Below are 24,293 nucleotides of genomic sequence, written 5' to 3'. Positions count from 1 at the left end.
AGTCAGTTTTAAATTTCTTTCCTATAAATTTTATAATTGTGTTCAATACCAGGAGTATATATTATGATAATTATATTAATCTTCTTATATCTTATAGTGTGGTGGTTTGATTTTTCTGTTGTTTGTTTGATTGTATGTTTGTTTACTTGTATGTTTGTTTACTTGTATGTACGTTTGCTTTTCATAAATGTATTTATTTTAAATTAATAAAGATAGAATTAAAAAAATAAAAATAAAGCCAGAGCCAGCCACACGCGATCCCACTTTACTCCGTTGCTGCTGTTCCTCCTCCTAAACTAATAGGAAACACCGGCGACCGCTCCGGAGAGGTCTCTCTCTCCGCCCAGCTAAGGTGGCCTCGTGCTTTGCCGATTCTATTTTCGTAAAGAGACACGTAACTCGATCTGCGGCAGGCAGGCAGGCAGCCCTGCGCTCGTACATTCCGCGCCGGGAACATTGCATTCTGCCGGCCTCCCACACTCTCTCCTGCTGGAGTGAATCACAGATTTCGAGTTGCAGATCCCAAGCAGCCTTCTGCCTGCCTTAACTGCGCAACATTACACTAGAGGAGGCCTGCCATGTTCACCCATGATCCAGAGGCCTGTGTGCTGCTGGGACAGCTCCCTAGAAAGCGTTGTTGTTTTTTTTGCAGGGATGTCCCGGGAACTGAGCAGAGAAGTGGCAGGCTGCTGCGTAATTGCGCACCGTTCTTCCGAGGCAGGGAGGCGCATCTCCCCTGCATGCCCCAACAGCCCTGGCTTGTCACCAAGCCAGGAAGACTAAAGGTTTTGTTCTCTCTGAACACTGGAGCTTTGTCCCGGCGGTGGAGCAGCAGCAGCACCGCCTGCCCTTGGCACAGACACACACACGCCCACGATTACGAAAGAGGTGGAGTTTATCCTCTGCTGTCAGCGTGCCAGCCACAGGAGGCGGCCAGGAAAAGGGCATTTCCAGGAGTAGCGTCTTTGCCATCTTGGAGGAAAGGAGCTTTCTCCAGAGCAGGAGAAAGAGGCCGGGCGTTTGCAGCAGGTCTGCAGCTGATTTATCGGCTCCCCAAGGGGCGAGCAGAACTGCCACCTTGGAGAGATCCTTTCCACCTCCTGCCTGGTCCTAAGAAGTGAAGGGGGGCAGTGGAAAACTCCGCCAGGCCTAGGGAGAGAGAAAGCTCGCCCCCTGCTCCATACCTATTGCTGGGGATTTTGTGGAAGAGAATCACAGACACACACACACACACACACACACACACACCAGGACAACTTCAGCTCTCTGCCTAGAGTGTGCTTTGGACCATGGGCAATGGCATGAACAAGGTATGACTCATGATGTGTAGAGGAAACTTTATCTGTGAATGCGATTGGGCAAAGCTGCTATGGAGTGTACCTTTGTGGCTGGCAAGGCCTGAATGGGGTTCTAGGCTCTGGAGGGCACCAGCCTGGGGGGTGGAAGGCTGAGAAAGAGGGTTTGTTTCAAGCAGGGGTGGGTGGGGGAAAAACAAGGGCTTTCCAAGTTTTTATTTACTTATTTGAATGTTTTAAATAGTTGTTTTTTTACTGGGATTTTTAAATGGATAATTTTATGGTTTTGTTAACTTTGTAAACCGCTTTGAGATTTTGTACGTAAGGGGTTTATAAATCTTGGGAAATGAAATAAACAAGTATAGCTGGGGTCCAGCTCTTCCCAGTCCCTGTGATAAGAGTTCAGCAATATCCATAGGGCCACCAGCTCCACTTCCCAGTAAATTCCTCAGAGATGTTTCACAAAGCTTTTAATTTATTGGAAGCCACCAGGAGTGGCAGGGGTCACCCAGTCAGATGAGCGGCATATAAATATATTATTATTATTGTTATTATTATTATTATTATTATTATTATTATTATTATTATTATTATTATTGCCACAATGAATCTCCTCTGATTTAAGGGATCCCAGCCCTCAGAGTGGGACCCAGACATTTTTGCCACTTGAGAGGGAGGACAAAATGGTACCCCCCCCTCCTCACGGCAGACACAGATGCCAGCTGGACTAGCAGTTGGATCTTTGAATTTGACATACCTAGCGATGGTGCAGCTCTCTCCCACCGCGTGATTAGAGGGGGAAACCCTTAAAGCAGTTCACAAAGAGAATGAAACAATAAAGTTATCAGTAGAAACAGTTAAAAGATAAAAAACAACAATAAACTAAAAGTAGATTAAAAAATACACCTTCATGTCTGTGTAGGTTTAGCTAAGCAAGAATGTTTTTATCAGGCACTGGAAAGAGTGCAGAGTAGGTGCCTGATTGATTTCATGAGGCAGGGAGTTCTAAAGTGTAGGCAGAATTAATTTTTTAAACATAATAAAAATAAATAATAATGCATTTTATTTATACCCAGCCCTCCCCGGCCAGAGCTGGGCTCAAGGCGGCTAACACCAGTAAAATTACAGTAAAACATAATGGGGGGGGGCAATTTAAAATACAGGTTAAAATGCAGTTTAAAATGCAGCCTCATTTTAAAAGTAGCCCATAGATCAAAACCATAAGGGGAGGGAAACATAAGGGTCAGACCAAGTCCAAACCAAAGGCCAGGCGAAACAGCTCTGTCTTGCAGGCCCTGCGGAAAGATGTCAAGTCCCGCAGGGCCCTGGTGTCTTGTGACACAGCGTTCCACCAAGTCGGGGCCAGTACTGAAAAGGCCCTGGCCCTAGTTGAGACCAATCTAACCACCTTGCGACCTGGGACCTCCAAAGTGTTAACATTTCTGGACCTTAAGCATACCGGGAGAGGCGGTCCCGTAGGTACGTAGTCTTAGGTGGTGGCTATAATAGTACCTGTTTACGCGTTAGTTTGGGGGAGGGCACAGTAGGTTGTGTCGCCTGCACAGCTCTGTCCCCCACAGAGGACAATGGCCAGGGGGCTTAGGAGGGGCAGCTAGGGGCTGCAGCTGTGATCCCCTCACATTGTCCAATGGTAGGGCCGGGACCAGCAAATGCTCTACTGGTACAAAGTTACCAGTGCACAGGTGATGGTAGCAAGGATGTGTGGAAAGGTTACAGGCAGCTCACAAGCCCAAACTGCTCACCAGGAGTCTTTTGCCACTGTTTCCTTCAAGGGAGGAGGGGGCTGTTGATGGCTGCTAGCCAGCAATGCCTCTGAATGCCAGCAGCTGGAAACTGCAGGAGCAGAGAGCTGCTCTTGTGTTCGAATCCTGCATGCCAGCTTCCCACAGGCAACTGCTCAGCCAGCCACCATGAGAACAGGATGCTGGACTAGATGGGCCATTGGCCTGATCCTGCGGGCTCTTCTTATGTCCTCCTGGGAATCCAACTGCAAGGAGAGGTCAAAGAGCTCTCCCAACGTGCAGAGGTTCTTTTTTGTGCTTCTGTCTAAAGCAGGCAACCACCTTCACCCCCAGCCACCCATCTTGCCAACCATCTCTGTCTTGAGAATGTGACAGAATTCTGCCTCCCTTGCAGAACTAAACTGGTTCAACGGATATGCCTTCCTACTCTCCAGGAAGCTGCCATCCCACAAGGAGCCTTAGTGTGGTGATTCCACAGCCCTTCCTCCCAGGATTCATTGAGAACGGGTATAATAATAATAATAATAATAATAATAATAATAATAATAATAATAATTTATTTATACCCCGCCCATCTGGCTATGTTTCCCCAGCCACTCTGGACGGCTTCCAACAGAATATTAAAATACAATAGTCTATTAAACATTAAAATCTTTCCTAAATAGGGCTGCCTTCAGATGTCTTCTAAAAGCCTGGTAGTTGTTTTTTCCTTTGACATCTGGCGGGAGGCCCTCTGCCTGGTTCCCTGTAACTTGGCTTCTCACAAAGTGGGAACTGCCAGAAGGCCCTCAGCACTGGACCTCAGTGTCCGGGCAGAATGTTGGATGGAGGTGGAGACGCTCCTTCAGGTATACTGGACTGAGGCCATTTAGGGCTTTAAAGGTCGGCACCAACACTTTGAATTGTGCTCAGAAACATACTGGGAGCCAGTGTAGGTCTTTCAAGACCGGTGTTATATCTTGGTGGCCGCTCCCCGTCACCAGTCTAGCTGCCGCATTCTGGATTAGTTGTAGTTTCCGGGTCACCTTCAAAGGTAGCCCCACATAGAGCGCATTGCAGTAGTCCAAGTGAGAGATAACTAGAGCATGCACCACTCAGGCGAGACAGTCTGCGGGCAGGTATAAAACCAGTATAGCTTTGAGGCTTCCCTATTCATTTCCCCTTAATGCCATTATTGGGCACACATTCCCAAGAGGAATAGATGGTGTTATGGATGACTCCAGAGGTACTGGAGCTTACAGAATAGGGGGCACATGGTGCCTATTTTGTATGCTGCAGTGCAGGTTGTGGGAAACCTGTAAGCTAGATCTTATCCTCCGGCACCTGATTTGAAAGGTGGGCAAGGCTGCTCATTTACCAACCACCTGGTGTCACAATGTCAAGTTACCGTACTTTGTGCTTTGACGTCCTTAAATTGGAGCTTGCAAAGGATCCTGCAGGGTGCTGCGGCATTCGCTGTCCATCATTGGTGGTCTTGGTCTGTGGTCAATGGTGATGGCGGTAGCAACTGTGGCAGGTTTGCAAAGGGGCACTGGCCAAACCCAGCAAACACCAGGAAATCAGAATTATTCCAGCAGAGCTGATAGGAGGCTCCCGATTTCTCAGATCTTTCAACCCGCTCACACCTCCTAAGAGCTTGCCAGGCCCTGCAGCTTTCCTCAAATCTCAGTTCAGCCCTTTGGCAGCACAGCAAACAGAGATGTGTGAAACCAACAGCCCTGGAGAGGTCAGGTGCCTTTGAACCACAGAGAAAGGAAAAGGAAGAGTCATGTGTGCTTGTGTTTCAGGGCACTCACACGCTGAATGAAACCCCACAGAGCCTGAATGTTGTCAGAGTTGCTACATCCAGCACATCCCAGGCACTGAAATTTCAGGGCTCAAACCTGAGACTTAAGGGCGGGTCCTGGCGATGTCACGGAGGTGGCCCCTGGAGACGGAAGTTAATTGGGACAGGGGAGGGGAGGAACACAGAACACCCCCCCCCCAAGCGCCTATGCTATATTTTGCAGCCAGCTCCTGCTAGGCTAAAGCTTCAAAGTTGCATGCAAAGTCTTCTCAATAAGTTTCTTTTTAAATTAAAAGCACACTTGCTGACACGGATAGTCAAGTCCTCCACCTGCCACCTGGAGAGTGCTAGGTAAACCGGAACTTCAGGTCGGACCTGGAGGTCTGGCAACCCTAGTCAGAATTCAGAGAAACCTTCAGCAGCCTGGGGAGAGCCTCTGTACCATGAAAAGAAATAAAAAGAAGAAGTTGTTCTGTGTTTGCATTGCTTCACTTTGCCTATGGGCACTGTAACTTACCCATCACAGAGCTACAATTCCCAGCACTCTCAACAAACTATCGCCCCCAGGAGTCTGTAGGAGAAGTCATGTGCTTTAAATGTTTATGGTTTGCACTCAGAGCAATTCAGAATGCAGCAGTCTGATTGGTCCTAGAACAATAGGGTCCAGAATGCAGCAGTCTGATTGGTCCTAGAACAATAGGGTCCAGAATGCAGCAGTCTGATTGGTCCTAGAACAATAGGGTCCAGAATGCAGCAGTCTGATTGGTCCTAGAACAATAGGATTCAGAATGCAGCAGTCTGATTGGTCCTAGAACAATAGGATTCAGAATGCAGCAGTCTGATTGGTCCGCAGGAGCCCCCCAATCCAACTCCAGGTGGAAGTGAATCCGCAACCTGATTGGCCTACAGGAGAATCCTGGAATTAGCCAATCACGTGGGGCCCATTGTGTAAATAATGTATATAAAGCAGACATTTCGGGGGAACTTCCATTCCTCCTCACCACTATGAGCTGAATGAAGAGCAGGAAATCCACACTCGCCTCTGAGTATATTTCACCCCTCCAGGAAGGGTTGGGAGAAACTCCTGCCAGAAATCCTTCAGAGCTGCTGCAACTGACAGTGACTTTTCTTTTTGTGTCCAACAGATTCTCCCTGGGCTCTTCCTCGGCAACTTCATAGGTGAGTCGTCTGAGAAATGGGCATGCTGCAGAACCTGGGAGGAATAATAGAGGCCTGTCTTTCTTTTGGATTCTGCTGTGAACCTTGGCGGGGATCCTGTGCCTGTCTTAGCCCGATCAATGCCTGGCAGGCCCAAAGAGGCCAGATGCGGCTTTCCCCGTGGCTGCATTTTCAGGGCAGGGAAGACTTCACCATTTGCATCTCTGCCTGTTGTCCTGGCCTTTGAAACATGCTGGGACAGCGGGGAGAGAAGCAAATACTTATTCTAGATTGGTGTTTTCTTTAGCGTGTCAGCAGGAAAAACTGCTGAGTAAAATGTTCGACAGGTAATAGAATCATGGAATTTTAGGGTTGGAAGGGACCCAGGGGTCATCTAGTCCAACCCCAGCAATGCAGGAATCTCAGCTAAAGCCTCCATGACAGATGGCTCCATTGGTTAGAGTGCGGTGCTCATACTGCCAAGGCTGCAGGTTCAGTTCTCGTAAGGGAGAGCTGCATATTCCTGCATTGCAGAGGGTTGGACTAGATGATCCCCCGGTGTCCCTTTCAACTCTATGATTTCCTGATTCTGTGGTACAGGGGTATGGAATCTTGAGTCTGTGGGCCAAATGCTCCCCACCCCCAGGCCTCTCTGCCAGGTGAGGACTTTCCTGGCCCTGTTCAGTACCTCCCTTGGGATTTAATTCAATTCTATAGTCGATTACTTCTCGTTTCAGGGATTTTCACGGCAATTCTTTTGGTTTTGTGTAATTTCTTGCTTCCATGACTGTCTTTTTTTCACGGGTCTCACAATCTGCTTGGCTCAGCTTTTGCTTCGGAAGGAATGTCAAGTGTGTGTGTCATGGAGGACGGGGAGGAAAAGGAGGCCTGGCTATCGCCCTGCCTGTAACGAGACCTGGAGAACAGATCACACCAAGAACTCTGGCCAATATAAGTTTCAATAGTGGGAGTGGTCCCTACTTGCAAATCAATAGTCAAAAACTAATCCGTTCAAAAGTATGTATTCTGACAAGAATTACAAACTCAGATAGAGATTACAAACTCAAACAGAGAGACAAACTCAAACTCATAAGGATAAGTCTATCCAATTATGGATCAGAAACCAGTAACTTCATGTTAGTCCATTGTCATATTTGACGAGAAGGTCTTAGTTTCAATCATTGAGCAGAAGTCAGAAGTCAGTTACGGATCAGAAGCCAGGACAGGGCCCTGTTTCGATGTATTCACTTTCATCAGCTGGAAGTATCAAATATTACATGAAAATACATTTAAATTCTTAGGGACACGGGTGGCGCTGTGGGACACAGAGCCTAGGACTTACTCATCAGAAGGTCGGCGGTTCGAATCCCCGCGATGGGGTGAGCTCCCGTTGCTCGGTCCCTGCTCCTGCCAACCTAGCAGTTTGAAAGCACGTCAAATTGCAAGTAGATGAATAGGTACCGCTCCGGCGGGAAGGTAAACGGCGTTTCCGTGCACTGCTCTGGTTCGCCAGAAGCGGCTTAGTCATGCTGGCCACATGACCCGGAGGTTGTGCACCGGCTCCCTTGGCCAATAAAGTGAGATGAGCACTGCAACTCCAGAGTCGGTCACGACTGGACCTAACGGTCAGGGGCCCCTTTACCTTACATTTAAATTCTAGATTAACATAAATTGTGAAACAGTCTGAGTTCTTGGTGTGCTCTTTTCTCTTAGTATATTTAATAACAAGAACGCCAACTTATGTAATGAGACCTGAGCGTTTCGAGACCTGAACATTTCTCTCGCCCGTTTGGAATTCCAGGAACTTCTGGAGAAAGTTGCTTTTTCCTGTGTTTGTGTTGTGAAATGGCACTCGTTCCAAAGCAGCTAGCTGGGAATGCACAGGCAGGCAGGTAGATGTAGGTCCTTGGGTATGTTAGTTCAAAACCTGAAAGCCACATGGCGCCCAAGGACTGTGCTCGACTGCCTGTTCACTTATAGATGCCTGGAACTGTAGCGTTGGAAGGGGTTCCCCATGGTCATCTAGTCCAGCCCCCTGCAATGCAGGAATCTCAGCTGAAGAGCTCGCTCTCTGACCCAGGGCCACCCAACCTCTGCTTCAAAGCCTCTGTCACCTTCTGAGAGAGTCCGTTCCACTGTCAAATAGCTCTTTCCATCAGAAAGTTCTTCCTGATGTTGAGTTGGAATCTCCTTCCTTGTACTTTTTTTAAAAAAATAATAATTTTTATTAAGAATTTCTATGTAACAAATTATCAAAACATATCATCTTCATTGTTTCCCCCCCTTTTCCCCCTTCCGCAACCCCAGGAAGAAACCCCCCAAGACTTCCCTCAGCTCCTCTCTCTGATTTTTCAACACATGTTATTCTCTGCATATTGTGACATTGTAAAGATCCTTAAATTATCTGTCTAGTATGTTAACAATCAACAAATTTGTGTATGTTTATTCAAAATCTGCCAAGCAGTCCAATTCATTTGGGTGTTTTTTTTAAAGTAGTTTGTAAAAAGTTCCCATTCTTCTTTAAAGTCACAGTTGTCCTTGTCTTACAGTTTGTATGTCAGTTTCACCAGTTCTGCATAGTCCATCAATTTTTCTTGCCACTGTTCTTTCGTCGGGGTTTTCTCAGTCTTCCATCCTTGTGCTATTAAGACTCTTGCCACTGTTGTCGCATACATAAATATATTCTTTATTTTCCTTGGCAGGTCTTTTCCTACAATCCCTAACAAAAATGCTTCTGCTTTTTTTACAAATGTTAATTTAAACATTTTCTTCAACTCATTATATATCATTTCCCAATTTTTTAAAATTTCTCTACATTCCCACCACATATGGTAAAAGTTCCCTTCTTTTTATTTTTTTATAATATTTTTTATTAATTTTAACATATACCGTATTTTTCGCCCTATAGGACGCACCGTCCCATAAGGCGCACCAAGTTTTTTGGGGGGGAAATAAAGGGGGGGAAATATTCCCCCCCCCCAGGCGTGGGGCTGGGGCGGGGGAAGCCCGAGCTTCCCCTGACCCCAGCCCCCAGAACAGGCAACTCTCCGCAAGCCATGGGAGCCCGGCGCCGGCCTCCCGCGCCTTGCGGAGAGCTGCGCGAAGTCTGGGCGCGCTGAGCTCAGCGTGCCCAGCCTTCGGCATGCAGGCAACTCTCCGCAAGCCACGGGAGCCCAGCGCAGGGCTCCCGCGCCTTGCGGAGAGCTGCGCGAAGCCTGGAGAGTGAGAGGGGTCGGTGCGCACAGAGACCTCTCACTCTCCAGGCTTCAGCGAAAGCCTGCATTCGCCCCATAGGTCGCACACACATTTCCCCTTCATTTTTGGAGGGGAAAAAGTGCGTCCTATGGGGTGAAAAATATGGTAAATTATAAAATGTACCACAAAACTTGTCACTTATACAATCTATTTAGACTTCCATCAGCACCTCTGATGATCCACCGTTTTCACCACTTCTTATGCATTTCTTAACTTTATATTGCCTTTACATCTCTTAACAAATCATCCTCCCCCTTCTCCATTTTTACAATACTTCCAATAATACTCCTCACAAAACTTCTTGCAACCCTACAAACGTCCTCTGTTCTTCACAATTACTTTTCAAATTGTCCGTAAATTTACTCCAGTCTTCCGTGAATTTCTGGTCCCGCCGGTTTCGAATCCTTCCTGTTAGTTTATCTAATTCTGCATAGTCCATTAACTTCATCCTCCATTCTTCAATCGCCGGTAACTCTTCTTGCTTCCATTTTTGGGCCAATAATATTCTAGCTGCTGTTATTGCATATGAAAAGAGCTTACATTCCTTTCTATTTATGTCACTCCCCACAATGCCCAATAAAAATGCTTCTGGTTTCTTTATAAATGTATATTTCAACATTTTTTTCAACTCATTATATATCATCTCCCAGAAGCATTTCACCTTTTTTACATTCCCACCACATGTGATAAAATGTTCCCTCTTTTTCTTTACATTTCCAACATTTATTACTGACTTTATACATTTTCGCTAACTTGACAGGTGTAATATACCATCTATACATCATTTTCATATAATTTTATTTCAGAAGAGAACAGTCTGTAAATTTTAAACCTATTCTCAACAATTTTTCCCAATCTTCCAATTGTATATTATGTCCTATATCTTGTGCCCATTTGATCACGACCGATTTCACCTCCTCATCTTTTGTTTCCCATTCTAGCAGAATACTATATGCACCTTTCAGAATCTCCTTGCTTGTCCTTTGAATCCATTGGTTCAGGTCCTCCCCTTTAGAGCAGCAGAAAAACAAGCTTTCCCCATCTTCCATGCAACAGCCTTCCAGATATCTGAAGATGTCTATCATATCAGCTCTCGGTCTTCAGATGGCCAACCGTCATGGATGCTTTAGATGAGATTCCTGTGTTGCGGGGGTTGGACTACAGGATCCTTGGGGTCCCAATTCTGTAATTCTTTGATTCTCCTCTGCAGGCAAAACACATCAGCTCCCTCAGCCGTTCCTCCTAAGGATTGTCTTCCTTGTTCATCTTGGTCATCCTCCTCTGCCCACCTTCCAGCTTTTCAATATCCTTATTGTCTCACGTTATCCGCACTTAGGTTTTGCTCTTTCCAGCAGATGCCTGCGCTTTTTAATGCTCTGTGTCAAAGCTTTTGCCTCAAATTTCCTTACAGAACCCGCTCTTTAAAGCTGAATCGAAGCAAACATCAGTTCAGGTTTTCCGTGGACTTTTGTTTGCACCAATTGGGCTTTAAAGAGCAGGTTTTTGTGGGGAAAGTTCCGGAGCAAAAAAAAAAGTGTGTTCAGACCATGCCTGGAAAGAGCGGAGGAAAGCAAAGTTTGGATAAGAACTTAAACACAGAGGTACTTTTCTAGAAAAAGAGGTGCTGGACCTCACCGTGAATATCTCCCTTGTTCTCTTAGAATGGCAATGGCGTCCACTTGAGAGGCCTGCTTAAACATAACTGCGTGTTTAATGCTCTGAGTCATTATTTCTGGCAAAAGCGTTAGATGGCCATTGCTCAGAGGAGGTGTGGGGATCTTTGGACTTCCAGCTGGAAGGGGCCCTGAGGGTCATCTAGTCCAACCCCCCGCAATTCAGGAATCTTTTGCCCAACGTGGGGCTCAAACCCACATCCCTGAGATGAAGAATCTCATGCTCTGCAGACTGTGCTATCCCTCAGGTGTTGCTGGACTGCAGCTCGCATCGCCCCTGAGCATGAACGGGTTTTAAAGGTTGCCCTGAATGTTCTCCTTGTTTCAGGATCCAAGAATTTGTTAGACTGAGCATTTGTTCTTTTGCTGTCGTCTGGCACTGAAGCGAGGGCACATGATTTCAGCATGCGATTCTGCATATTCTGTTTTGCCAGGCAATCAGCAGTTTGCGCATGCACATCCCTAAGTTGCTTGGGTAATAAATGAGGACGACTGAAACAATCACACTGTGTTCCTCCTCCTCTTTCTCCTAGATGCCAAAGACTTCGACCAGCTGAGCAGGCACAATATCACCCACATCGTCTCCATCCATGAATCTGCACAGCCATATATTCCGGTATGAGTGGGTTGGGTTTTATAGGAGGCAGGGAGGGGGTTTCAGTGCGCTACTCTGAGACAATGCGAGGCAGTCGCCTCCGACAGCGGATTTTGGACATCACTGGGGATGGTAAAGCACGAGACAGATCTAATCCTTGGGTCCCAATCCGCTGGAAAACCCTCCTCCTCAGGGAGCTGTGTGGGAGCACACTATTGAAATCAAACAGGCATGTTCCCTGTACTTCTTCTTGGCACCTGCTAAAAACGTTCTTATTTAGACAAGCCTAAAATTTAGAATTTGGGATGCAGGGGGCGCTGTGGTCTAAACCACAGAGCCTAGGGCTTGCCGGTCAGAAGGTCGGCAGTTCAAATCCCTGTGACAGGGTGAGCGCCCATTGCTCAGTCCCTGCTCCTGCCAACCTAGCAGTTCAAAAGCATGTCAAAGTGCAAGTAGATAAATAGGTACTCCTCTGGCGGGAAGGTAAACAGTGTTTCCGTGCGCTGCTCTGGTTCGCCAGAAGTGACTTTGTCATGCTGGCCACATGACCCGGAAGCTGTGCGCCGGCTCCCTCGGCCAGTAAAGCGAGATGAGCGTCGCAACCCCAGAGTCAGCCACGACTGGACCTAATGGTCAGGGGTCCCTTTACCTTTAAAGCTTAGAATTTGGGATGCGGGTGGCGCTGTGGTCTAAACCACAGAGCCTAGAGCTTGCCAATCAGAAGGTCGGCGGTTCGAATCCCTGCGACGGGGTGAGCTCCTGTTGCTCGGTCCCTGCTCCTGCCAACCTAGCAGTTCGAAAGTGCATCAAAGTGCAAGTAGATAAATAGGTACCGCTCCGGCAGGAAGGTAAATGGCATTTCTGTGCGCTGCTCTGGTTCGCCAGAAGCGGCTTAGTCATGCTGGCCACATGACCCGGAAGCTGTACGCCGGCTCCCTTGGCCAATAAAGCGAGATGAGCGCCGCAACCCCAGAGTCGTCCATGACTGGACCTAATGGTCAGGGGTACAATTTACCTTTACCTTTAAAGTTTAGAAAGTTGGTGTGAGTTTTAATCTGCATTTCAAGGAAAGAGAGCCCACAACCTCCTGAGGGAGACGGTCCCACTGTTGAGCAGCTCTTACCATCAGAAAGTTCTTCCTGCTGTTTAGTTAAAATCTCCTTTCTTGTAACATGAATCCCTCGGTCTAGGTTTTAACCTCGAGAGCAGAAAACAAGTTCCCTCTTGCATGTGACAGCCCTTCAGATATTTGCAGATGGCTATCATATCTCCTCTCAGTCTCCTCTTTCTCGGGCTCAATCCACTTAGAATCATAGAATCATAGAGTTGGAAGAGACCACAAGGGCCATCGAGTCCAACCCCCTGCCAAGCAGGAAACACCATCAGAGCACTCCTGACATATGGTTGTCAAGCCTCTGCTTAAAGACCTCCAAAGAAGGAGACTCCACCACACTCCTTGGCAGCAAATTCCACTGTCAAACAGCTCTTACTGTCAGGAAGTTCTTCCTAATGTTTAGGTGGAATCTTCTTTCTTGTAGTTTGGATCCATTGCTCCGTGTCCGCTTCTCTGGAGCAGCAGAAAACAACCTTTCTCCCTCCTCTATGTGACATCCTTTTATATATTTGAACATGGCTGTCATATCACCCCTTAACCTCCTCTTCTCCAGGCTAAACATGCCCAGCTCCCTTAGCCGTTCCTCATAAGGCATCGTTTCCAGGCCTTTGACCATTTTGGTTGCCCTCCTCTGGACACGTTCCAGTTTGTCAGTGTCCTTCTTGAACTGTGGTGCCCAGAACTGGACACAGTACTCCAGGTGAGGTCTGACCAGAGCAGAATACAGTGGCACTATTACTTCCCTTGATCTAGATGCTATACTCCTATTGATGCAGCCCAGAATTGCATTGGCTTTTTTAGCTGCCGTGTCACACACCTGCTAGTGCTGGAGTTATAGCATGGTGGTAACGCTTCTGCCTTGAAAGCAGAAAGGTCCCAAATTCAATCGCGGTCATCTCCAGACAGATTCCCTGTCTGAAATCCTCTTAGGAATTTTAAATGATGATATTCCAAAAGATAAAACTAAATTTTTCTTATACGCGACGTCTGCAGCAAGAATCCTGGTGGCTAAGTATTGGAAAGGGAATCAGCTACCCAATAGGGGAGAGTGGTTATGTAAGCTTTCAGAATATTTAGAATTAGCCAAATTGACAGATATAATAAGACAAAAACCAAAAAGTGAAGTGAAAAAGGAATGGGGGTGCCTAAATGAATACCTTAAAAGCCAAGGTTTGAGGACAGAAATCTGGCTGAGTCTTGAATAACCTTGTGAAGTGAAAGGATAAGAAAGAGGGATTTATATCTAGATGCTAGGATAGAGACGATAAGAAAAACAGGAAGACACAATGAGAGGTAAAGGAGGTGCTGTGGGATTGGTGGAAGTCAATGTTTGTTTTTCTTTTAGTGTTTATATTATTATTTTGTAAGATTTGGATATATGTTTTTTTATGCTTGTTTTTGTGTATTGTTATTTTTCATTTTGTTGTTGTTGTTGTTGTGTGGAGAATACTAATAAAATTAATAATTAAAAAAGGGAAATAAAGAAATTCTAGATAGCTGCTTCCAGTCAGTGTAGACAATATAGAGGCAAATGGACCAATGAGCTGACTTTGTATAACTCAACTTCTGCTGTTTCTGTCTTCCTCTACCATGGATTTATGGCCCCTCCCGATCGGCCTTATAAGAAAAAAGAAAGAACAGTTAAATGGGGCAGAAGGAGATCTGGGGTGCAATGCAAAAGACCCAAAGTTTAAACCCCACTTCGATCACCTCCTGCTCTGCAGAGCAAGATATAAAGAAAATGTTTGGAATTCCTCCTGAACTCAGCCCAGATACAAGGGAACCTAGGAAAGTGTCTTTTAATGAGTCAAGTCATTGGTCTATTGAGGTCAGTATTGTCTGCACGGACTGGCAGCAGCTCCCCAGACTTTCAGGGAGTTGACTTTCCCAGTCCTACCTGGAGATGCCTTGGGGGATTGAACCTGGGACTTTATGGCAGGCGCTGCACCTGTTGAACTGCTGCCTTTCCTCCTGGGAGCCTCATCTCAGTCATTGGGTGTTTGTTTTTCCAGGGAATCATCTACCTCCGCATTGCTCTGCCAGACACACCAGAGGCCAACATGTAAGTAATGGTGGTAATAATAATAATAATAATAATAATAATAATAATAATAATAATGTTACTATTTATACCCCACCCACCTGGCTGGGTTGTCCCAGCACATGTAAAACATAATAGAACATCAGACATTTAAAAACTTCCCTAAACAGATCTCTTCTAAAAGTTGTATAGTTACTTATCTCCTTGACATCTGATGGGAGGGTGTTCCTCAGGGAGGGCACCACAGCTGAGGAAAGAAGGGGAGAAATAGTGTTTCAGCGAACGAATGAATCAACAAACTGAATCCTGACGGGACAGAAGTCGGAGATGTTGGGAATCTGGGTTGGGGTCTGCCACATGTTTTGCACAATCGCGGCCAGGCTTGTGTTCTCTTCTTCCGCCACCAATTGCAAAACTGAAACTGGTGCATTGAGGAATGCGCATGTAACACACCGCAGACCTGTCGCTCAGCCACGTGCAGAGTCCCAGTAAACACGATCACTTATATAATCCCATGGCCTGGAGGAAGATCTCGACGGTATCGCTTCACTCCAGTTCTGCAACTTTTGAGTTTGCGCAAGAAGCAAAAACCAGGTCAGGAAGTTTTGGTTCTGTTTTGACTGAAAGTGCGGCTGCAAGCTGAAACTCTTCGGCTCCAAACCCTGAAGGAAGGAGAGGGGCAGAGAAGTTGTTCCATGTGGGGTGATGGGGCATAGTAAGAGTTATTTTTTGAGAGCTTGTTGTTTAGTCATTTAGTCGTGTCCGACTCTTCGTGACCCCATGGACCAGAGCACACCAGGCACTCCTGTCTTCCACTGCCTCCTGCAGTTTGGTCAAACTCATGCTGTTAGCTTTGAGAACACTGTCCCACCACCTCGTCCTGTCGTCCCCTTCTCCTTGTGCCCTCCATCTTTCCCAACATCAGGGTCTTTTCCAGGGAGTCTTCTCTTCTCATGAGGTGGCCAAAGTCTTGGAGCCTCAGCTTCACGATCTGTCCTTCCAGTGAGCACTCAGGGCTGATTTCCTTCAGAATGGAGAGGTTTGATCTTCTTGCAGTCCATGGGACTCTGAAGAGTCTCCTCCAGCACCAGAATTCAAAAGCATCCATTCTTCGGCGATCAGCCTTCTTTATGGTCCAGCTCTCACTTCCATACATCACTACTGGGAAAACCATAGCTTTAACTTTTGAGAGCTAGTCAGAGTTATTCCTGCACTGCAGGAACTAGATGATCCATGGGGACAATTCTCTGATTCTATTCCATCCCATGGTCTTTTGGGGCTAAGGTTGTACAGAGTCTGCTCTTGAAATCTGGCACCCCTGGCATTGAACATACTGTTTTGGCTTTGTTTTCGTCCTTCCAGCAAGAAGCACTTCAAGAAATGCATCCATTTCATCCATTCCTGTCGCCTGCATGGAGGGAACTGCCTCGTTCACTGGTATGTTGACTTTTTTGGGGGGTTGTTTCACTCGGCTCTTGTGGGCTTTCTGGCGGGGGGCAACTGGTGGGTTCCTGGAAGAAACAGGACGCCTGCAGAGCCCACTATGGTCTGCCCGATGTTGCTGGACTACAACTCCCATCATCCCTGGGCACTGGGTTATGTTGGCTGGGGCTGATGGGAGTTGGAGTCCAGCAACACCTTGAGGGAGGGCTGGCAGAGAATTTTGACTCAGCACTTTCTGCACTTTTTGAAACATTTGGCAAATGGGAATAATAGCCATCCTTTGAAACGGATGCTTCTCCAGATTTTGCACATTTCAGCGATGTGTACTAAAATTGCACACACAGTTAAATTGTGCATATAGCTGCATATATTAGTGAAAAAATATAATACAAGAATGCATATTGGGGAAATTTTATTTGCAAAAAAAAATGCATGTTGGGGAAAATTGCATTTAAAAACTGCATATTAGAAGAATTTGCATTAAAATGCTGGAGAATTTCCATGAGGATTAAAAAAAAAAATTAAAGAAAGAATCACAGTTATACCTCAGGTTAGAGATGCTTCAGGTTGCGTTTTTTTTGGTTATGGACCCACTGAAACCCGGAAGAACTGGAACGGGTTACGTCTGGGTTTCAGTAGTCGCGCATGCGCAGAAGTGCTAAATCGCACTTTGCGCCTGTGCAGGAGTGCTGAATTGCAACCCACGCATGCACAGATGCGGTGCTGCGGGTTGCGAACGCTGCGGGTTGCGATCGTGCATCCCGCACGGATCATGTTCTCAACCCGAGCGTCCACTGTACAAACCGATATGGAAATGTGGGGATGTAACTTGTCCCAAAAGATGAGAAAGTAAAATTGACGTATTTGCTCACCTGGAGGGCACCAGGAGGATGAAGGCTTCGGGGGGGGGGCGGGTAACAGAGCCATTCTGTCTTGCCCCCCCCCACAGGACATGTACAGGTCCTTGCCCTTCTGCTTCCCTGCCCCACTCCTTCTGTCCCACTAGGTCTCTTCTTATGTTCTTCAGAAAGGGTGTCCTTCACCATTTGCCTTCCTGTCACACTGAGCCATATCCCTGCCAGGGATCCACTTCCCTGCTGCCTCGAGGTCCAGGGCTTTTCTAGAAGTGAGGTTCATGCTCCATGATTTTTGGTTGCCAAGGAAAAATAGGTTTAAAAAGCCTGGACGCCAAGATCCAGGCTTTAGGGAAGTACTCTTTGACCAGAGAAACCCAGCAGAGATTTAAAATCACAAATCATGCAGCAAATAAAGTGCGGAAATCTAGGCTGTCAGACCATTAAAATATGGGACTTCCGAAACAGTCCCCTCTTCCCCCATCGTAGGAAAAGACCAGACATTTGGCAAGTTAAAAACGGCTTACTTACAAACTCTCCAAAGGTCAGATTCATGTGCTTTCCCACACAGCAGTCAGAAAACACAGGTGGAAAAACTTGGCTTTGTTACAGTGGTGAAAGTCCCTAAATTATTGGTATAGGAACGCAAGGATGACTTGTAAGAGCCATGTGGCTGAGCTGCAGGAACCAGCTTAGCATCTTCACACTGAGCTTCTCAGGTAGACGGGAAGGGGAACAACAGGCTTGATTACTTTCCTCCCAAGGAGAGGGGGAGTGACCTAGCTAAGCCTGGCAGGACAGCTGACTCTATGGCTTTAACCCCTTCATGCATTGATCAGGCTTAAGCATGTTGGTTCTAGGAGGCTGGTTCTCCTTCAAAAACAACCCCACGAGAAGGTCCCAAGCGTGGCTTCGCGTTTGTTGGTGGGTGGGAATGCAGGCAGAGGGCCTTGCGACAGGCTGGGAGGGGAGGCAGAAGTTTCTGATGGCTTCTCCGTCTGCCTCCAGCCTCGCAGGGATCTCCCGCAGCACCACCATCGTCCTTGCGTACGTCATGGCCGTGACACAGCTGAACTGGCACGATGCCCTGGAGGCCGTCAAGGCAGCCCGGCCAGTCGCCAATCCCAACCCGGGTTTCCGTCAACAGCTGGAGGAGTACGGGGGCAGCCGGTCTGTGAAGAAGGTGAGAGCAGGAGACATAATGTGATGTGGTGTGCCTGTGAAGGGTTTGGGCGTAGCCTGAGACGGTTTAACATTTGGATGCTGCGTTAATCTTTATATTTTGATGGTTTAGCACCTGTCATTTGCACAAACCCTGGGGTCCTATAGAATGAAGGTTGGTCCAAACATGCCATCAATCCTTCTGATGCAGTTTGCCTGTTACTGTTCTGTCTTGGCACTGTCTGTGCTGATTGGCAGGTGGCAGTGATGGGAGGGATGAGAATACTGTACAGTGGTACCTTGGTTCTCAAACTTAATCTGTTCCGGAAGTCTGTTCCAAAACCGAAGTGTTCCAAAACCAAGGTGCACTTTCCCATAGAAAGTAATACAAAATGGATTATTCCGTTCCAGACTTTTTAAAAACAACCCCTAAAACAGCAATTTAACATGAATTTTACTATCTAACAAGACCATTCATCCATAAAATGAAAGCAATAATCAATGTACTGTAAGGTAAAGGGACCCCTGACCATTAGGTCCAGTTGTGGCCAACTCTGGGGTTGCGGCGCTCATCTCGCTTTACTGGCCGAGGGAGCCGGAGTACAGCTTCCGGGTCATGTGGCCAGCATGACTAAGCCACTTCTGGCGAACCAGAGCAGCGCGTGGAAACGCAGTTTACCTTCCCGCCGGAGCGGTACCTATTTATCTACTTGCACTTTGACGTGCTTTCAAACTGCTAGGTTGGCAGGAGCAGGGACCGAGCAACGGGAGCTCACCCCGTCGCGGGGATTCGAACCGCCGACCTTCTGATCGGCAAGTCCTAGGCTCTGTGGTTTAACCCACAGCGCCACCCGCGTCTATAAAATAAATAAAACAATATGGTAGATGATAAAAATTTAAATTAATTTTTTTCCCTTACCTGCACTGATGATAGTCATTGTTTGGATGGGGGGCTTTTATCCATTTCCGCAGTCACATAATCAATCAATCAATCAATCAATCCAATCAATGAGTAGCTGAACTGGGATCTACACAGTCACAAAAACAAGTTAACTGAAAAAGCCTCAAAACGAAAAATACTAAATAAATAGCAAAAACAAAAGCACCAAATATAAGCTCCAAATATCACCTTAGAGCAGTGCAATCGGAAACGGATGGCTTGAATTAGAATGGGGGGACGCAAATTGGCAGCGCAACAGGAAAAATGGGGGGATGCAAATTAGCAGTGCAACAGGAAAAATAGGGGACGCAAAACGGAGCACGTTCGGCTTGGTTCCAAGTTGTTCGTGAACTAAGCTGTTCAGAAACCAAGGTACCACTGTACAGCGAATAGGAGCCCAACATTTGATTCAGGCTCAAGGAGTCCAGGTCAGGGGTTTCTCCCAGGTGTACCTGGACATACTGCCAAGGATTTAACCTGGCACCTTCTGCATGCAAAGCTACCAGGTGTTCTACCTCTTCACTGCAACTCTTCCCTTAAGACATAGGAACCTGCTTCGTACCAGATCATTGCTCCATCCAGCCGACTGGCTCCCTGGGCACTCAGGTGGTCTCTCTGCCCTCCATGCCGGGGATTTGAACCTGGAACCTTGTGTGTGCCAAGCAGGTGCCGTGCCACCAGCCTGCATCCCGCTGAATGGGCAAGGACAGCCTTATGCTGGGGAAGGGCATATTTGAAATAAAGGATTCTGAGCGGGAGACGGAACTAGGATGCTTGCAATCATCTGCTTTTTGTCTTGTGTGCTGGAGACAGAAAAAGACAGATCACGGGGTGGACAGCGGTCCAGTTCACGCTTGTTTACAAGTTTGCTCTCAGATCTGTTTGTAATAAAGGGCAGGGGCACTTTGATGACTTGGCATTACGCAAAGCCCTCGCCTCTCAATCTCTGCAATGTTGGTGGCTGTTGTTGTTGATGTTGTCGTTCTTCCAGCTTTTATTAGAGCCATGACTGATGGATCTGCTTATTTATTGTCATAATAATAATAATAATAATAATAATAATAATAATTTTAGAGACCAACTAAGTTTGTTACTGATATGAGCTTTCGTGTGCATGCACACTTCTTCAGAAACACTGAAACAGAAGTCACCAGACCCTTATACAGTGGTACCTCAGGTTACATACGCTTCAGGTTACAGACTCCACTAACCCAGAAATAGTACCTCGGGTTAAGAACTTTGCTTCAGGATGAGAACAGAAATCGTGCTCCGGCGGCGCGGCAGCAGCGGGAGGCCCCATTAGCTAAAGTGGGGTTCAGGTTAAGAACAGTTTCAGGTTAAGAACAGACCTCTGGAACGAATTAAGTTCTTAACCTGAGGTACCACTGTATATAGTGGGAGGGTGGGGAGGGGTATTACTCAGAAGGGTGGTGGGAATGGGTGATTGGCTGATAGGTTTGGTAAACCTGTTGAAGACTATTAACAACTGCAATTGGTCTTACAGGAAAAAGCAAGGGGTGAGATGGCTAAAAATAGCTAAATCATGTATAATGAGATAATCCAATGTCTCTATTCAGACCAGGTCTCTCCAGGGTTTTAAGTTTGGTTTCTGAAATTTCAGAAATAGACTGGAAAGAGAAGTTGCTGAATTGCAACTCATTACCAAACTTAAAACCATGGACTATGACAGACCAACATGGCTACCTACCTGTAATAATAATTTTATTATTCATATTCCGCTCCTCTGACTGGGCTGCCCCAGCCACTCTGGCCAGCTTCCATCAAAATATAAAAACATAATAAAACATCAAACATTAAAAACTTCCTTATACAGGGCTGCCAAAAGTCAGATTGTTGTTTATTTCCTTGACATCTGAAGGGAGGGCATTCCTCAGGGAGGGTGCCACTACTGAGAAGGCCCTCTGCCTGCTTCCCTGTAGCTTCACTTCTTGCAATGAGGGAACCTCCAGAAAGCCCTCAGAGTTGGACCGCTTACCTTTGTACCCCACATTTCTTCTGTCAAGGTGGCACAGATGGGGTTCCCTTGTGGTCACCTATACAACGCCAGGCTATACCCGGGGATTAATTGGCATGTGTTCCAAGATTACCTTCGTAGTCATAAGGGCTAGTAACTTGCTGGGCTTTTTTGAAAGGCAAATTCTATGTTTGCATGGTGTAATTGTAATTGCAAGCATCCTCACTGCCCTCTTTTTTTGCGAGACATGCATCTGTGGCCTGAATGGCAAAGGGAGTCTTGCAAACTGTCCTGTTTTTAAATAGGTTTTTATTTTATTTTTATTGGTATTGTTTTACTACTCTGTTGTTTTCTGGCCCCGGTTCCTTTGGGAGGAACGCTCGCTCACCACTCCCCGCCCCTTTTTCTCGTTGACAGATCCACCGGAGACTTGAGCGCAAGTATGGAGCATCGCCTTTTAGTGACGAAGAGGATATCAGAGCCCTGCTCCCACCTGGGAAAAGGCACCTGGTCCCTAGGAGAGAGGGGGCTCTGCAGACCCTGGTGCCAAAGGAGAGAGGAGCCAAGCACACGGACCCCTTTCTGCTGCGGATGAAGCAGACCTTCTCCTGCCTCCCGGGGTGTTTGAAATGACCCCTCTTCCAGGCATTTTTGGGGGGGAAGCACAGAAGCTTAGCACATCGGACTGCTTGGAGTCAAAACCTGGCAAGGGCTGTTCCAATCTCCTGGCATCACGAAATGCGCTCGGCTGAGAAACCGGCAGCACCCACGAGTAGCTACCCAGATCCATGTGGTCTACCCACCTCAGTCCCTTCCACTCGCTGAAACGGAGGAAACTGTTAGGAGAGCCGGCCCCCAGGGACTTCTCTGCAGGTTCAGATGGTAAAAAATGCCAGGCACAGAGGTCGCCAGCTTCAGGGTCCGGCTGAGGAATAAGAGCCAGAGCTTCCCAGAAACAGATGATTCTTTGGGGATATTTTTTTCCCCATTGCACAGGGTTCGACTAGATTACCCTTTAGGATCTCTTCCAACCCTACATTTCTATGATTCTATTATCCCGAGGAAGGTCCGTATAGTTAAAGCCATGGTTTTCCCAGTAGTGATGTATGGAAGTGAGAGCTGGACCATAAAGAAGGCTGATTGCCGAAGAATGGATGCTTTTGAATTCTGGTGCTGGAGGAGACTCTTGAGAGTCCCATGGACTGCAAGAAGATCAAACCTCTCCATTCTGAAGGAAATCAGCCCTGAGTGCTCACTGGAAGGACAGATCCTGAAGCTGAGGCTCCAGTACTTTGGCCACCTCATGAGAAGAGAAGACTCCCTGGAAAAGACCCTGATGTTGGGGAAGATGGAGGGCACAAGGAGAAGGGGACGACAGAGGACGAGATGGTTGGGCAGTGTTCTCGAAGCTACCAGCATGAGTTTGGCCAAACTGCGGGAGGCAGTGGAAGACAGGAGTGCCTGGCGTGCTCTGGTCCAGGGGGTCACAAAGAGGCGGACACGACTAAACGACTAAACAACAAATTATCCCGAGGAAGAACAATTCAGGGACTTCAGCCGTTCCAGAAATCACAACCAAGTGGTTGCCTTTTTCTTTATTTTTTACCCAAATGGAGGTGGTTCTTGCACAACAAATGGCTTCCTCGCCCAGATGGCGCGCCAGGTCTCTCAGTTGCGAGTGTAGGTGGGTGCGATCGAGAGAAGCGAAAATAGCAGGATGGAGTGGAACAAAGCAGTCGTTCGTAGATGAGCAGAGACGCCAACAGTTGGACCGAAGGAAGGGTTTTGGCCGGCGCAGTTTGTCCCGTTGCTCCAAGACGATGACGAGAGAAGCTGCGCTTTGCCAAAATTCTCTTCTGCACAACTACTATTGCAGCAGGAGCACAGAGGGGCTTTGCAAGAACTTCCTTTACCGAATGAACGTTACACCCATGACCTCTTTCCCGACAGCGCAGGAAGCTGGCTGCCAGCGATAAACAGAGGTGGGTGGGTTTTCTCTCCCCCCTCCCCGCCCTTTGACCTAACCCTGCCCTCTGCTGCGCTCTTAGACCAAACAGCTTTCCAGACTGAGGAGAGTCAGAGCCTGGTGCAATTCCCCAGGCCAGAGAGCTGATGCGCTCTGATTATTTCCTGCCCGCCAGCTGGGGGAATGTGAGCTTTCAAAAGGCTTCTTAGCGAAGGTTTGGCAGAATGCAAAAAGGCAGGCATCGCATCATCACCGCCATCATCATCACCGTCCCCAGCGGGACAAAAATGATGAATTTGCCAGCGACTCAGCAGTCCAAATTGCGCTTCCCAAGGGAGCGATCGTAAAGGACACGCCACACTAATGATCAGGGTAAAAAATGATGCTGTTCACTCCTTGCAATGCAGCCACACACACACACACACACACACACACACACACACACCCAACCCCAGCAGCCTGCTAAGCCCCATTCTCTCCGGCTGTTAAATCCCTTCCTGTGCACTGGGGGCTGGGGGACCCTCCGGAGCAGATCTGGCTGGGCAGGGGGGCTGCAAGGGGGCTCAGAGGAAGGAGAAGCCACATCAGCACGCAGGCAGAAGTTTGCTAGCTCAACATCAAATATTTGTGGCCACAACATCAAGACAGCTTTTTTCTGGGCTCACCCAGACCTCCCTCCTCCTCCTCCCTTTTAACATTGCAACTTAGGAAAAGTTCTGGGAAACTTGAAGGCTTGCTTCCTATTGTGACACTTCACTGGGTCCTAATAAAGGCAAGGCCCAGTTGTGGATGTTGGAATTTTTCTTAAGGGCTGGCAAAATTCCTTTAATTTTTGTTTAGCGGAGAGATTGATATTGTACACACACGGATGAGTATGGGTAGAGTTAGGGAACAGTTTCTTCTGGCATTTGTTATCCCAGGGATAACCAGTTATACCCTTTTAAAAATAATAATAATAAATTAAATAAAACATACATAAGTATTTAAAAACAATGTTCTGTGTTTATTTATTTGACGTAGAGGGGAACGGCATTGTGTTATATGTGTGCATATATGCAAACAGAGACCTCGCCCTAGAAACCCTCATGTTCTCTTCGCATGTGTGCACACAAGCGCATTATTATTATTAAAATTGATATATTGCCCTTCATTCAAAGGGCAGTTTACAACATAAAAACACAAAATACCTAACATAATACTACTACTAATAAAATAACCCCGACAGACACATTTAAAAGGGCATCAATTGTTTAATCAGCCAAAGGCCTGGGAGA

At 47.0% G+C, this 24,293-nt stretch overlaps 1 protein-coding gene across 2 annotated transcripts; it reads left to right on the top strand.

Moving 5' to 3' along the window:
• The first annotated feature begins 568 nt into the window (after positions 1-568).
• DUSP15 (dual specificity phosphatase 15) lies at positions 569-24,291 on the top strand. 2 transcript variants are annotated; one of them, XR_008331263.1, is made up of 8 exons: positions 569-1,310; positions 5,990-6,023; positions 11,464-11,546; positions 14,652-14,701; positions 16,043-16,117; positions 17,986-18,160; positions 21,471-22,119; positions 22,592-24,287. XR_008331263.1 is itself a non-coding variant. In XM_053394685.1 (7 exons), exons 1-7 carry the CDS (start codon positions 1,290-1,292, stop codon positions 21,684-21,686), a joined length of 654 nt encoding a protein of 217 aa, XP_053250660.1. In that variant the 5' UTR covers positions 569-1,289; the 3' UTR covers positions 21,687-24,291. The 2 variants fall into 2 exon arrangements, 1 of the variants encoding a protein (XP_053250660.1); XM_053394685.1 differs by having other exon boundaries at positions 21,471-24,291.
• The last annotated feature ends 2 nt before the right edge of the window (positions 24,292-24,293 follow it).

This window comes from Podarcis raffonei, chromosome 6 (genome assembly GCF_027172205.1).
Source record: "Podarcis raffonei isolate rPodRaf1 chromosome 6, rPodRaf1.pri, whole genome shotgun sequence".
NCBI classification, from domain to species: domain Eukaryota; kingdom Metazoa; phylum Chordata; class Lepidosauria; order Squamata; family Lacertidae; genus Podarcis; species Podarcis raffonei.
Note: the sequence above shows the minus strand (reverse complement) of the source record. Positions and strands in the feature narration are given on the sequence as shown.